The sequence below is a fragment of the Capricornis sumatraensis genome, chromosome 2, assembly GCF_032405125.1.
Source record: "Capricornis sumatraensis isolate serow.1 chromosome 2, serow.2, whole genome shotgun sequence".
In the NCBI taxonomy this organism is placed as follows: Eukaryota; Metazoa; Chordata; class Mammalia; order Artiodactyla; family Bovidae; genus Capricornis; species Capricornis sumatraensis.
Window position 1 is genome coordinate 131,921,360 of NC_091070.1, and position 16,927 is coordinate 131,938,286.

The following is a 16,927-nucleotide window of genomic DNA, read 5'->3' on the forward strand; positions in this document are numbered from 1 at the left end:
TAATATACAATCTATATAATTAATATACAACCTATGCATACACACAACTAATAATAACTTAAAAGTACACTTCTGCATTTGTTTTTCACGTATTTCATGAATTTCTTCCGGTCATTACACTTAGCATTTAAAATAGGTAATACAATCAATCATATGATTCAAAAGTGAAAAAAAAATTAATATAAAGTGAAATCTTTTTCTCACCTCTATCTACCATTCACCAAATTCCCAACATATTCCCCCTTCCCCACAAAGGTAACTGATTTTATTAATTTAGAGCAAGAGTTCTTTGGCTAGCTATGTATGAGGTGCCATTTGTTTTTGTAAATAAAGTTTGTTGAGTACAGCCCAGCTTGTGTTGTTTTTTTTTTTGTATTATCTATGGCTGCTTTCCTGCCGCAATAGCAGTGCTGAGTAGTCTAGCCTGACTCTTTCCTGCAAGGCTGAAATATTTACTCTCTGACCCTTCACAGAAAAAATTTGCCAAGTTCTGATTTAGATGATTCTTTCGGTGTTTCTTTCAGTTTTTAATGAATACAAGTGTATGCTAATTCTCTACCCCTTTCTTTTAAACAAAACTAGAATACTATACTGTACTTTCTCTTTTTAAATTTGATGTATCTAGGCAATCTTTCCATATTAGTGCTTATGGAACTTCCTTGTTTTTTGTTACAGCTATGTATGATTCCATTGTATAGATATACAAAAATGTATTCAACTAGTCTCCTATTAATGGATAGCTTGGGTAGTTTCTAATCTTTTGCTGTTATGAACAATACTGCAACAAATGTCCTTTTATGTACAAGTTATGTACATGTGCCAAGCAAACCTGTGCTATAAATTCCCTGAAACAGGACAACTGGGTCAAGGGTAAACACATTCATAATTTTGATAGAGACTGACAAACTGCCCTCTATCACAGAATGCTGTACCAAGTTACAAGCTCATCATCAGTAGAAATCTTAACCTGCATTTCTTTTCCCCTTAAAAAAGAGGTCTTTTGTATTTCCACTTTGGTGAACTATTTGTACCTAACCTTTGTCCACTTTTCTACCGAGTCTTTGTCTTTTTCTAGTTGAACTACAGGGAGATTATCCTTTTGCCTGGGTTTTGAATTCCACATATTTCCCCCTAATTTGTCTTCTGACACAGTTGCTATTTAAAAATAAAGTCTCTTTAAAAAAAGAAAATTATTTGAAAATAATTCCTAGTCTTGAGATTTCTATCCTTATCACCAACCTATCTTTAAAAAACCTTGTTTATAATAGCAGGAACCATACATAAGACAATTTCCTTAGTCTTACCATCATAAAGCTTTCTCATTACAATTTTACAACTTTTGTAACTCAAAGGCAAACACATTCACACTGAAATTTTAATTTGTACTTCCTTAATTACTATTAGTAGATGATTTAACACTTTTAAAGTTTGCTTTGTATTTTCCAGTTGAGTTAAGCTGGTTCATATTTGTTGCTCATTTATCTACTGAACTCTTGACATCATCCTAGGGTACTTGAATAACCTTTTTATTAATGTTTAAGGTATGTATTTTCTCCCTTTAAAAATTTATTTTTAAAACCTTTTTATTTTGTAGAAGTAAAAAATACTTTCTAACTTTTAAAATATTTCATCATTATTCAAGTTATGAATCTCTTGTCATTTCCTACTAAATTTTTATGTTTAAAAATTAGTTAACCTTTAGGATTCCCTAGTGGAGAAGGCAATGGCACCCCACTCCAGTATTCTTGCCTGGAAAATCCCATGGATGGAGGAGCCTGGTAGGCTGCAGTCCACGGGGTCGCCAAAAGTCGGACATGACTGAGCAACTTCACTTTCACTTTTCACTTTTATGCACTGGAGAAGGAAATGGCAACCCACTCCAGTGTTCTTGCCTGGAGAATCCCAGGGACGAGGGAGCCTGATGGGCTGCCGTCTATGGGGTCGCACAGAGTCGGACACGACTGAAGCGACTTAGCAGCAGCAGAGGTCTAGTGGTTGAGAATCCACCTTGCAATGCAGGGGACACTGGTTCGATCCCTGGTCCAGGAAGGTCCCACATGCCTCAGGGCAACTAAGCCTGTGTGCCACAACTACTGAAGCCCAAGTGCCTAGAGCCTGTGCTCCAAAACAAGAGAAGCCACCACAAGAAGCCTGCACACTGCAACTAGACAGAAGCCCCCACTTTCCACAACTAGAGAAAGCCCTGGCACAGCAATGACAACCAATCACAGCCAAAAATAAATAAATAAATAATTTTAAAAAAATTAGTTAACCTTTAAACTACATTTGGAATTAATCTAGGTATATAGTTGGCTTTGGAAATCAAACTTAAGGTTAATCTTATACATTTAATCAATTATTTCCTTTTCTGTTTTACAGTACCTAGATTAAGGCTCTACTATCATTTCTTTATGTCTTTATGTTTGCTGGCATTAATCTACCTTCGTTGTTGTTCTTGATCAGAACAATCCTGTATGGTCTATAACAATTTTCATAGGAATTGTATGGAATCTATTTGAAAAAGCTTCCCATATTATTTTTCTTATTCAGATAAACTTTTTATATTTTTTCTGAAATGTGGCATTTAAGTCTATTTAATTTTCCATTTATTTCTCTGATTAAAATGTGTGGGGGTGGGTATATATAAACCGTATGACAGACTCTTGCTAGTTCCTATCCAATATCCATTCATCTCCCTTTTCCTTACTAACAGAATCTTAAAGGTTTTTCAAGGCCATGTGTCCAACTAAAAAGACAACACTTCTCAAAATGATAAAGTGATATGCATTCTGGCAATAATTTATCAGTGGAAGTTGCTTCTGGAACAGAAAACAGCACCTCTTGCACCTTCCTCCTTCTTCCTTCCTGGAACTTGGATTCAGACAGCAGAGATGGATTAGCTATTTTGAGACCACAATAATGAAAACCATACATAAGGATGGCACAATAGAGAGCTAGAAGCAACTTGGGTCTCCGATGATAGGGAGCCGCTGTGTGTGCCTGCATGCATGCTAAGTTGCTTCAGTCATGTCCAACTCTGTGTGGCCATATGGACTCTAGCCCACCCGGCTCTTCTGTCCATAGGATTCTCCAGGCAAGAATACTGGAGTGGGTTGCCATGCCCTCCTTCAGGAGGGAGCTGCCATAACATCTCTAAATATTACCTCTGGTCTTCTTATGTGACAAAAAATCTCTATTACGTTAACCCACTGCAGCTGATTTCCTATTATATGCAGTGATGGCATCTACTTTATTAACTCAAATGTCTTTCCACATTTTCCTTTTATGTCTAGGTAATGTGTTGTTGTGGCTAAGAATGTGATCTCTTTTTGACTACATTTTTAAGCTGGCTACCACATGTATATGGGACTGTTCTTATATCATGTATCTGCAAACAGACCTTATTTATTATTTCAATAATTCTGCCGTTATTAGTAAAGTATACAATATCAACTATAAGAAATATTTATCATTTATTTTTCTTGTCTTTTCTTGTCTTTATACTTCTAAAGTATAAAGTAAATACTTGTAAAGTAAAAAAACTTGTAAACTTGTAAAGTTGTAAAGTATACTTGTAAAGTAAAAAAACTAGTATTTTCTTGTCTTTTATACTTATAATTAATCTATTTTCACTGAAAAAGATAAGCACAAATATAAACCAAAATAAATAAAAAACAACAAACAAAACAAATTATAGTAATCCTGTGATCCCAACGTAGAGAGTTAACATTTTGGTATGTATTTTCCCACATTTCAATTTCTATGCACATCTATATAATACTTTATTTCTTTTCTTTCTTATTACTTTTATTTCTGAGTCTTAAGATGTATACATTCCCCTCATGATTTAACATTTCATAAAATGGGATGTATCTTATAGTGACAGCATCTTAAAACTGTCATAATTTAATTGACAGTATTTTCACTTTCTTAATGGCACATAAAGTAAGATGTACCTTTCACAAAATTTAAGATGCAAATTCTAATACAATTGTTCATTTAAATATTTATTTAAAAAATAAACTAGCACAACACTACCTGCTGCTTCATGTTTTAGCTTTATATATCATAAACATATTTCCAGTTCAGTATTTCTATCAGTTTTTGATGGTTACACAGGATTTTGGCCTACAGATATTTAATTTAATATTGGACATTTAGACTGCTCCCAATTTTTCACTATCATAAACCTTGCTTCAAATAATCTTTTTTACACATTTATATACTTATTTCCTAAGATAAATTCTTTGGACTTGTGGGTTCAAAGGGGATTCAGACTGTGAAAAGGCATCTGTCATTTGATGCCATACTACCTTTGGAGTGTACATTAATGAATCTGAAAAGCCCTGTCATGTAATGTTAATAACTGTGGGAAAAAAGGGGAATATGTCTTTACTTTGTTCCTATATCTGAACAGGAATCCTTGTTTTCCTATTAAATATAATGTCTTCTGTTATTCTTACCAAGGAGAATTAGGGACAGCTGGAAAGCTTATGTAAAACTTAATTCCTTTTACTTGCATTGTTCTTTTGTTAAGGACAATTCTCTCTTCAAATAAACTATTTTCAGAGGGAGGAAGAATTTCCTAATATGTAGAATATTTACAAAAGCTAAGACGAGTTTACTCAGCATCTTATCTTCAGACATCTGTTTTACAGTATTTCTACTACCTTCCCGGCACAGTCTATCTAACAGAAATAATTGTTACCTGATCTTCATATCCTTCTATCTTCACAGGCGTGAACTGATCCATGTTATACTGGGCAAATGCACTGTTTTGGTTTTTTTAAAAGGAAGAAGAGGGAGAGAAACCAATTATACATAAGTAAATATAAAAGGTAGTTCAGGGAATTCCCTGGCAGTCCAGTGGTTAGGACTCCATGCTTCCACTGCAGGGGACATGGGTTCGATCCCCAGTTGGGGAACTACAATCCTGCATGCCATGTGGCACAGCGGGGGTGGGTGGGGGATGAGGGGAAGGTAGTTCACAGAACAGTGAAAGAGAATATGTAACTGGGCTATCATTCATTATGGAAATTATAGTGATTCTGTGCAAATTTTAGGTTTGCAGAATCTGGTCCCAAAATGAATTAAAAAAAAAAAAACATTATTGGACCGAGCAGATTATTTCCCAAGCAGCAGTTCTTAAAATATTTTCTACAGCTAAAATCTAAACCAATTATATATCACACCAAATGTCTTTATGACAATTATTTGTTGCTCTGCATCAAAAAAACACTTGTTCCATCTCCCCACCCCACCTCTGCTCAGTCATTATCCAACTCTGGTTTCTTCTTTACGAAGGAATTGTGGGCCAGGTGGATAGACAGTAACTGAAAGAGCACTCTGTACTGAGGAGTAAAGCAGAGTAGTGATAAAGCCAGAGAACAGGAGGCCCTAAAAGCTAGACAGTGTTTAAGATTTAAAAGAGACAAGAAAATCAACCAACCAACCACCAAATTTAATGTTTTTGAGGACAAGGACAAAATGAAAATGATATTCTAAATCAATGATTGGATAGAATAATCATGTAATTATTCTTTGGTTAACTCTATTAAGGTACTTTCTCAGCATCTGCTATTCTTGGCAATGTGAGAAACATCACTTAGTACCAGCCTAATCTTTCTACAACTGGCAGTTATAAAAAAAATTCAGCATGAACAAAAAGAACTACAGAAGAAAATGTAATAGCTAACATTAAATTCTGTTGAGCAGAGAAAAAATATCTGAGCAAAAATCAAAATAAGACCAAACATAATAAACTTTAAAGAAATAATGTTTAGAGGGAACATGTTTTCTCCAAGGGGGAGAAAAACAACTAAAAAAAAAAAAACCAAAATAAAACAATTGCTTTATTTTGAAGTATTTTAAACTGTTTTCAGGGTACTAGTTTATTATCAACATAGTTTACCCAATATTACAATAACAAGTAAGTGGATTTAGAAAGATACATACTGTGCCGCCCCTTCCCTGAGGAGATTATCATTATTAAGTAGTAGCCGGACATCTGAGGAGGAAAACAATGTTAAAGATGTTAAAATTCAAATGTTCAATAGAAGGCAAACTTGAGAAATTTTAGCAGATTTCTAGATTAGATTTCCAGAAAATCAGGCTTCGCAAGATTAGTTATGGATACCCCCTGGTGGCTCTGACAGTAAAGCGTCTGCCTATAATGCAGGAGAATTGGGTTCAATCCCTGGGTTGGGAAGATCCCCTGGAGAAGGAAATGGCAATCCAGTATTCTTGCTTTGAGAATCCCATGAATGGAGGAGCTTGATTGGCTACTGTCCATGGGGTCGCAGAGAGTCGGACATGACTGAGCGACTTCACTATTTATGTATGTATCACTATACATGTTGAAATTCTAAAAATATACACACACAAACAGATGTTAATAATGTTCACAGCTTTGCATAGATTTGTGATATAATAATCCAACAATAAACTCTCGTGGAGTTTGATTATAGCAAATGAAAAACATGGTTTATAGAAAGTTAAAGTTAGGACTGATAATTTATATCTAAAGAATCCTTTTAAAATAGATTAATTGTAGGCTTTTCTGTAACAGACCAAAAGAGCTGGGCACAATTCAGTCAGTGGCAGCGAAACTGCTGAACATATTTTCCTCGGAGCATCTAATGCAGGGCCTACAATCTTTTCAAAAAGCTCTGTGTCAAGAGTCCAGTCACTTCTCCTTTGGAAGAGGAGGGTTCTTGTTACTAAGAAACTACCAAGAATTAACTCCAAGTGTGTGTGTGTGTGTGTTTTCAGTTGCTCAGTCACATTCGACTCTTTGCAAAAACATGCACTGTAGTCCGCCAAGAGAGAAGGCTAATTATAAGGCAAAGGCAATTGACTCTTAGAGCTTCTGAAAGAAGGGGCTGGCAGAGGTCAATGTGTAGCATTCCAATAAAAACCAGCTGTCATGTCATAAGTAGCTTGCCAATTCTTAATCTAATGCTTTGGTATCAATTATTCTTATGATATTCCTATAAAGTACATTTGTCAGAAGTAAAACAAAGTACTTGTTTTATAAAGGCCACTAATTTTTAAGTCAAGAATTTATCTGAGTTAATCAGTTAAAGTTCAAGTTGCTGGAGAATTTCTAAAAGCTCTGTTGTTGAAAATTTACACTTGGTCAATATGGAAAGACAGACTAGGCAAAGAAAGGCTGCATTTGTTTTCCTTGTTAGTGCTCAAATATTCAAAACAAGTCATAAAGAAGAAAGTCTTGATTTACTTCTTTTGTGTTATTTTACTCCTTGTAAATAACATTCATATTTCTCTTAGTTGTTTTTCCTCTGCATCATTAATTTTACCAGTGGAGATTATTGATTGTTCCACAATTTGTGGAGCTCTGAGCCAGGTGCAAATGAACATCATACAGTTCCCCTAACTAAGGACGTAACCTTTTAATGTAAAAGTAGAATTTCAAAATAAATGTTTGGCCCTGGGATTTCTTTGGAAGGAATGATGCTAAAGCTGAAACTCCAGTACTTTGGCCACCTCATGCGAAGAGCTGACTCATTGGAAAAGACTCTAATGCTGGGAGGGATTGGGGGCAGGAGGAGAAGGGGACGACCCAGAATGAGATGGCTGGATGGCATCACTGACTCAATGGACGCGAGTCTGAGTGACCTCTGGGAGTTGGTGATGGACAGGGAGGCCTGGCGTGCTGCGATTCATGGGGTGGCAAAGAGTTGGACACGACTGAGCGACTGAACTGAACTGAAACTGAACCAAGATGCACAAAGATGATAGTTTTACTCAAGGGGAATTTTAAGATGAATCAGTTTACAACTTAAAATGGGATTATGATGATTGACATTAACACAGTTATAATGCCTCATTTACATTTTTTATTCTGTAAGCTGTGTTAAGACAGTAAACAGTATGGAAGGTTGTAAATATACTGGAATAGTGGTTCTCAAATTGGCTGTGACTCAGAATCACCTGAAGGACCTGATAAAGCAGATTACCCATTCCAACCAAGATCTAACTAATCTTAGGATGACGACAACACTGGAATCTGTATATTTAACAAGCTTTCTGGATACAGTCAGTTTGGCCCCAATGGCTCTAAAAACTGTCCTAAACTATGGTACTTCTTGAGTAAAAGCACTGAAGAGATTTAAGCTATGATCTATAATGATAGATATGAAGCTATGAAATTTAATATTGTTTCTACATTGATCAATACTGAACTACTTTAAATCTTTTTCATGTAAGATAGGTATCCTAATATACTAGGGTCTTAAGAGCATGCTTTTGATGCAGACCTGGGTTTAAATCCCTGCTCTGACACTTACCAGCTGGGTAATAGGGTAATATTGAATAAGTTATTTTAACCTCTTTGAATTCTGATTTCCTTAGCTATAGCTATAATGTTGTAAGGATTAAGAGAGATAGCAAACACTCAATAAGTGCTTGTAAGTGATTAAAGAGGGTCTGAAATAACTAAGTACTAATCTTTACTCACCGTTGAACACTTCATTGAATTCCCCTGGCGGTGCATGAGTGATAAATTTAGCAGCTATGCGTACCTAAAGAGAAATAAAATTTACAGGAAAAGAATTATGAAGAGTAGCATATAAGATGGGAAGGAATTAACAGACAACAAAATTTTTATCACATCCCCTGAAATATAATTTCCTGTTTAAATCCTACTGGTTAGCAGCCTTCAGATTCTCCTTTCATAAGACATCTCAAAGTGTTTATTATCCATACAGATTTTTTCTAATTTGGGGATATACATGCTGCTACTTCTGAATTTTTCTTTTTTAAAAAGCTGAAAAATCAATTTTGGTCAAAATATACTATAGTCACAAAAATAGAAAGCTACAATCCTATTTCATTTATAAACCCTTAAGCAAAACTAAATAAAACATTAGCAAATTGGTTTATACCGATTTATGTTTATGGTGTTTACCCCAATACAAGGATGATTCAATACTAATAAATCAATATAACTTACAAATTAAAGAAGCAAAACCCCGTGATCATCTTACCTCATGCTGGAAAAAACAAAATTCAATACCCGTTCAAATATAATACAACAACACAACTACTAGTTTTTAGTAGGAATAGAACTTACTTTATAAAGGGTTATCTACCAAAATTCCATAGCATACTCAATAATGATGAAATGTAAGCAGTGTCACTAATTTTAAAAGTAAGACAAAGATGATTCTTGTCACCTAAACTATTCAACACTATACTAAACATCCTAAAGAATGCTGTGGAAAATATTTATTCTATTATTCATTTTAAATTTCTCTCCTGCCCACTACTGCCAATCTGTTACTGGGACTCTGATTAGAGATGGATGCTGAAATGTTAGGATCTAACCTGAATATCTAATTTTTTCTCTGTTTTATCTTTTCCGTCATTTTATGCCTGTGTAGGGAGAATTCCTCAGCTCCATTTTTCACCTCATTAGCATGCTCTTCAGTTGAGTCCATTTTGCTATTCAATTCTATTTTAACTTCCAAGACTTATATTTTGTGTGTGTGCATGCAATAATCTCTTGTGTCTCCTTGAGGATATTAACTATACTTATTTTAAAGTCTTGTTCTATGGACTGTTTCCTAAGAATTTAGATATACTGTTGATTTTTGTACTTCTCTTTCATGGTACTGTTGCTTCCCTTTGAATTTATTTTAGTTTGCCTGTTCTGTTTAGCTGCAGTTTATCTCCTTGATTGTAGGGGAGGGAAACAGTAGACTTGGTGTTGAGACTGTGTGAGCAGATTTTCTTCTGAGTGAGCACCCTATGGTCATAGGTTACCTGGGGCACTGCCCTGACTCTATGCTCCCAAAGCTCATTCTCAATGCTATATTCTGAGGGCTAATGCTATTGTCTGCAACTTAGCCCAAATGGGAATGAGAAGAGGAGTCATGTGGTCCAGAAAGCTTAGACAACAATTCCGCAACTAATCCACTCCAAGGTTGTTCTGAGTTCTTCCCTTCTTTCTCCTTAAATTGATGTCCTCCAGAAAAGCCCCTACTTCCACAACAGTTTTCTTCTTCAATGTGTTTTGGGTTTCCTCTGATCTTACTTTTTTTCATGTTTTTGAACCATTTCACCTTTTTTCAAGAACTGATTAAGGACCTCTCTGGTGGTCTAGTGGTTAAGAATCTGCCTGCCAATGTAGGGGACAAGGGTTCAATCCCTGGTCCTGAAAGATTCCACATGCCACAGGGCAACTAAGCCTATGCACCACAACTACTGAGCCTGTGCCCTAGAGTCTGTGGTTTGCATTAAGAGAAGCCACTGCAATGTGAAGCCTGCACACTTCAATTGGAGAGTAGCCCCCTACCCTGCTTACTGCAATTAGAGAAATCTCGCTTGCAGCAACAAAGATCCAGCACAGCCAAATAAAATAAACAAAATTTAAAAAATAATACGAATGAAAAATTAACGCTGTATCATTTTTTTAATTGGCAAAAAAAAACCACTTTTGGTCCACTGATGACACGCTTACTAACTTAAACTACTACTAGTTTATGTCTCTTCCCATTCCCTTTTTCCCCTACATTTTCATTTAAAAAGTTCTGTCATAAAAGGTAAGGTAAAACCATGTATTTAATCTGGTATATAAATCAACCTCTCATTTCTTAACAAGTAAATGCTGTTTGAGAATCTTAACAAGGAATATAAGATCCTATATAATAGAAAGAAAACCACTCAACAATCTGGAGTAACATTTAGTGATATCTATATATGTGTAAGTGTGTGTGTAATAATGATGTTAGCAATGAAATAGGACTGACCGCAAAGGCTCTCTCATATAATTCTAACACATTATGAGGCTACTAAAAATTCCCTAATATCTCATGTGATGAATATAAAGCTGATTCAACTTACTGACAAGGGGCAAAGAGGAACATGTATATCTAACAATAAACTGAGCTCTACTTTCCAGTTAGGCATGCTCTGTTGATTTCTTCCATTTCCTTCAAACAACTTTAAATTCCTGTTGACTAAAATAAAATTAAAGTTACGAAAGTCAAACCATTCTTAAGGCAGAGAAAAAAAGACACTAAAGTCTTTGGAAAATAAAGCTGGGGTTGAGAATTTAAAAAACATGGAAATAGTTTACAACTTTAGCATCCCTAGGTTTATATGGAAGATCTTATATGACTTTGCTCTTATTCTAAAAAAAGTAAAAGAAAAGCTGTTCCATAACTAAAATTATTTGTTCAGGCAAGAAAGGCTGACTGATTCATGCAGCAAGGCAGAATGAAAACCCTGGATTCTAATGACTGGATCTGCTGGTCCATCAACTAACTAGATTTGTGATTCTGGAAACTTTGTTAACTTTTTTTGGTTCTGAATTTCCTCATAATAATCCAACTCCTAAAAGAGATTAGGAGATCTGCAAAACTTTTCTGACCTATAAAACTCTCTGTATCTTTAAGACTTAGACGACAAACTTGTATATTGATCACCTGGAAGCAGGATTGAGGAATCCGTAACACAAACACCTTAAGATATTCTTATGCAGGCACGTACAGTTTCAGAACTCTGATGTTGCGGAGTAATTGTAGATACCCTCCAATGAAAAATAGTGGAGATTAAGACGAAATACTCCATAAAGCTCTTATATTAACTAAGCAACAACAATAAAAAGATAGAGTTTCTAATAAGGAAGAAGTGCCTCTCAACTCATGAGAATTACACTATACAGGACTAAGAGTTCTAATATGGATTTCCAATTGTGTATATGTGCTTTCCAAGTGCACTTAATCATATCACTGTACTTGTTAACTGTTGTTATCAAGCACTTATTTAAGAAATTAGAAAATGTATTTTGAAAAGCAAACCTATTTTTTTAGCCTATTTGTGGTAAGTCTGTTGAGCAGCTATGGTCTTTCTGTCAAGGTGCATTTCCCACAATCCTTACATAATTAAGAAACTCCCCTCAGTCACGAAAAATTAAGTGCGTGCAATTCAAAAATATATTCATATACTACCCCAAAAGCAACTTCCTTTAAAAGAATAAAGCTACCACTATATTTTACATATTACTTATTAATGTTTGAATACATAAAAGTAGAAGTTACCAAACTGAAAATTCACATTACTCATATTTCTAAAGTTACCTACAAATTTTCAAAAGTTACAAAATCTGATGGAAATGCCATAACTGAAAAAGTGATTTGGATAATGGAGAAACTGACAGTGCATGTAAAAAAGCAGTGGTTTATCTATTCAACAAACATTTACTGAAGAGCCAGGAAGAGTCAGTAAATAAAGATTAAATACTGTTAAGACACTGTCGCTGTCCTCAAGGGATCTGTCACCCAGATAGTAATATAGCAAGCATTAAAAGGTACAGTGAAGCACAAAGGAAGATGCTGTCAATTCTACGTAGGTATTTAAGGAGGGCTTGGAGTGACTTTCAAAGGCAATGATGTTTCAGCCGGATTGGAGGATGAGTAGATACCAAGGTGAGCATCCCATGCAGAGCGAACAGTAGGTACAAACTAAGACAATATAGCTCGACAAACTGAATGGAGATATTTAAAAGATATGCATAACGTAAAACAACACTATTTTTTCCCACAGATTCTTTTTGCATTTTCAAAAATAAAGGTTTTAAAAAATACATATGTATACTAATCATTTATGTCAAAATGCAATAAATTTTTATTATCATTATGATAAAAATGAGTTGTTTGAAAAACTCCTTTTAAGTTTTAATATCTAATACAATACATATCAGGGCTTCCTTAGTGGCCCAGTAGTAAAAACTCTGCCTGCAATGCAGCAGACGTGGCAGGTGCAGCTTGGATCCTTGAGTCGGGAAGATCCCCTGGAGGAAGACATGGCAATCCACTACAGCATTCTCACCTGGAGAATCCCACGGACAAATGAGCCAGTGGGCTACAGTCCATAGCCCACTGGACTATAGGTGTTGCAAAGAGCCAGACACTACTGAAGCGACTGAGCACATACACACAATACTCAGAAGCCACATAAGTAAAAATTCAATTTCACTGCATGGGGCAGGGTTTGATTCCTGGTCAGGGAAGTAAGATCTGACATGCCATATGGTGCAGTCAAATACAAACCAAAAAAAAAAAACAAACCAAAACCCCCTCAATTTCTATGTAAACACTAAATATAAAAGATAAATGCACCTCTATATTCACTCCAGCATTATTTACAACAGCCAAAATATGGAAATAATCTAAATGAACGGATAAAGAAGTGATGTGGAGTATGTGTGTACACATATAAACACAAGGGAATATTAGACTTATGGACATGGGGAGAGGGGAGGGGAGGGTGAGATGTATGGAGAGAGTAACATGGAAACTTACATTACCATATGTAAAATAGATAGCCAACGGGAATTTGCTCTATGTAAAAGAAAACTCAAACAGGGGCTCTGTATCAACCTAGAGGAGTGGGATGGGGAGGGGGATGGGAGGGAGGTTCAAAAAGGAGGGGACATATGTACACCTGTGGCTGATTTATGTTGAAGTTTGACAGACAACAAAATTCTGTAAAGCAATTGCTGCTGCTGCGTCACTTCAGTCATGTCTGACTCTGTGTGACCCCATAGACGGCAGCCCACCAGGCTCCCCCGTCCCTGGGATTCTCCAGGCAAGAACACTGGAGTGGGTTGCCATTTCCTTCTCCAATGCATGAAAGTGAAAAGTGAAAGGGAAGTCCTTCAATTAAAAAAAAAATTACCAGGACTAAGTGCCACAAAGCAAATGCTCAAGTCATTACAAAGCTCTGGTACTCTGAACAAACATATAAGACGTAAACCAAATTGATATACTACTTGAGAAAAAAAAAAGAATGAAAATCTGCCATTTGCAACATGAATGGATATAGAGGGTATTATGTTTAGTGAATAACTCATAAAAAGACAAATACTATATAATTTCACTTACATGTGGAATCTAAAAAACAATCAATAATGGAGACAGAGAACAAAAAGGCAGTTGCCAGAGGGAGAGGTTTGCATGGAGGAAATAAATAAGTAAGGGAAATTAAGAGGACAACCTCTAGTTGCAAAATAAATTAAGTGACTGGTATGAAACGTACAGTGTGGGGAATAATAGTCAATAACTATGTAGCATCTTTGTCACATACCTTAACTGACTTACTGTGGTAATTATTTTGAAATGTATAGAAATATCAAATCACTATGTTGTATAACAGGAACTAACTCAGTGTTATATGTCAATTACACTTCAAAAACAAACTCATAGAAAAAGAATTTAGGGGTGGGGAAAGATAGTCAAAAGGTACAAATTTCTTGTTAACAAGGTAAGTAAGTACTAGGGATGTAATGTATAAGATAATACATATAATTAACTGCTGTATTTTATATATGAAAGCTGTTAAAGAGAATAGGTCCTAAGAGTTCTCATCATAGGCAGAGTTTTTAAAAAACTAATTCTTTACTTTTGTATCTGTCAGATGATAGATATTCATGAAACTTACTATAATAATCATTTCATGATGTATATGAGTCAAATCATACACTGTACACCTTAAACTTCTAGTGCTGTATGTCAATTATATCTCAATAACACTGGGGGAACAACAACTTGATTTCTAAGAGTGTAAATGAGTTCTGAAAGCAAAAACATTTGAGAAGTGTTCTGTTGATAACATGGGTTGATTACTTACCATGCTGTTGAGTGAAAAGGGTTGCAAAATGTTGTATTCCTATCTTTTTTTTGAAGTATATATATTTACATAAATGTATGGCTACTAACTTGTAACTGGGACCACCTCTGACAGTAGTATTACAAAAGCTTTTTTTCTTTCAATTTTAACCTCATTCCTATGTTCAAAAAATCGTATACTAGAAATTATTTGTATGAAAAGTAATTTTTTAAAAAGCAAAAAAGGGGCATGCCAACATTTCCTATACAATAAATAATTTAAAAAATTATCTGAGAATATCAAGAACAGGAGAAATGTCCAATTAAAGAAAACAAAACATCTCCTAATTTTTAAACTAAATTGGGGAGACTTGAAGATATATATACTATGGTAAGGTGAAGTTTTAAATGAGCAGTTAAAAGAAATGTAGTTATCATTAGATGCCAACATGGGGTCCTTTCACTGTCATTGTAAATGACCCCCCTTTTTATTTCTGGAAGTTAGCAAAAAAGACAGATTACAGTCAACTCTGTATTTGTGGGTTCAGCATACAAGGATTGAAAATATTTTGGGGAAAAAAATTCCAGAAAGTTCCAAAAGTCAAAGCTTGAATCTGCTACACACTATTAACTATTTACACAGTATTTATATTAGACATTACAAGTAATCTAGAGATGATTTAAAATATATGACAGGATGTAAGTTATATACAAATCCTACACCATTTCACATAGAGAACTTGAGCATTCTTGTATTTTGTGATCTATGGGGGTCCTTGAACCAATCCCCCTACATGAGATGACCATACTCAGTATTAGATAAACATCTGACAGTCTCTGAAGACGGCTTTGAAGTATTGAGCTGTTCTGTCAATGTAACAGTACCATAAAAACACCTTGAAGGTACAGGTGTAACGTAAGTAGTCATGACACATTCATATAATCACTGTGAACTCTAAAGTGTGCTCCATGGGTCTCTTTTCCTCTCATTCTTCTACTGTTTAGTTCCTAGACCTACAGCTACACTCCCACCTTAGGGCTATTGCAATTTTCATTTCTTTTGCCAGAAATGCTTTTCTATCAGAGTTCACTTCCCTCTTCATTCAAATATCACCCACTAAAGTACCCTTCTCTGACTTCCTGACTTCTATAAATTACCTAATGTACCCTCCATACCCTTCATAATTCTTGTCCCTTTACTTGCTTTAAATTTCTTCAAAGAATTTGCCACTGAACATATGGTTATTGCTCAAGACCTCTAAAAGAATTCCAAGAACGTAGAGCAGAGGTCTGCAAAGTGCTAAAGGGCCAGACAATAAATGTTTCAGAGCTGTGTGGACCACATGATCTCTGTCCCAACTGTAAACTAAGTGAGCCCATGTTCCAATAAGACTTTTTAACTGAGGTTCAACTGACAAAGATATAAAATAATTAAAGGGTGAATGTTTCTGATATATATATATATATATATATGTAATATATATATATATATATACGTATATACACACACACACAAACACACATCTATAGTGTGAAAGGTTTACCCCTACTGGGTTAACTAACATTATTTTAGATACTGCAATTTGTATTTCATGTAATTTTCACATCATGAAATATTCTTTTGGTTTATTCCCCCTAGGCCTTAAAAAAGCAGGCAATGGGCGAGATTTGCCACCTCTTGGCATAAAGCATAAGAATTTGTTGTTTGTTAATTACTGTATACCTAGGACTAAGACCTGGCACATACAAAGAATGTAAATTAATGAATACTATTTATTGTTTACAAAACGCTTTCATAACCTCCCTTTTGATCTTAAAATAGTTTGTTAAAATAGGCAGTGAAGAGACTATTATCTCCATTGTAAATGAAGGAACAGGTTCAGAAGTTCCTTGTCCAAGGTCACATACTTAAAAAAGGGGCGGCAATGCACTAGACAACTGACTATATTATGCAATACTAACAGGTTATTAAAATTGAGAATTTATATATAGTGAGATCTCGTGGGTTTGCCTAATCCTTTTAGAATTTCTTTAAACCAAGAATTGAGACAAAACTTTGTGTGTGAAAGCTGCAGTTGTCACAAAGTTGGGAGGGATAAACAGAATGTTAAACAACTTTAAAAGTCCAAATTTTATCATCCAGTCTCAAAACTGAGTCAAAACTAACAAGATGAAATTTAAGAGAGATAAACAAAATCATGGGAACAAGCAGAAGAAGAAAAAGAAATGGCAGAGCAGCTGGTAACTGCAAAAATATTTTTGCTGCAATACAGATGAGGGATGGGACCTCCCTG

General features: G+C 35.1%; 1 protein-coding gene across 1 annotated transcript in view; it reads right to left on the minus strand.

Annotated features, from left to right (window-relative positions):
• CAPZA1 (capping actin protein of muscle Z-line subunit alpha 1) overlaps positions 1-16,927 on the minus strand; it is a 42,253-nt gene that overhangs the window by 11,601 nt on the left and 13,725 nt on the right. Inside the window, exons 2-4 of the mRNA XM_068963862.1 lie at positions 8,480-8,543; positions 5,956-6,007; positions 4,709-4,772 (exon numbers count right to left, since the gene is read on the minus strand). Of these exons, the coding sequence (XP_068819963.1) occupies positions 4,709-4,772; positions 5,956-6,007; positions 8,480-8,543 (180 nt within the window). The remainder of the gene's footprint in view (positions 1-4,708; positions 4,773-5,955; positions 6,008-8,479; positions 8,544-16,927) is intronic.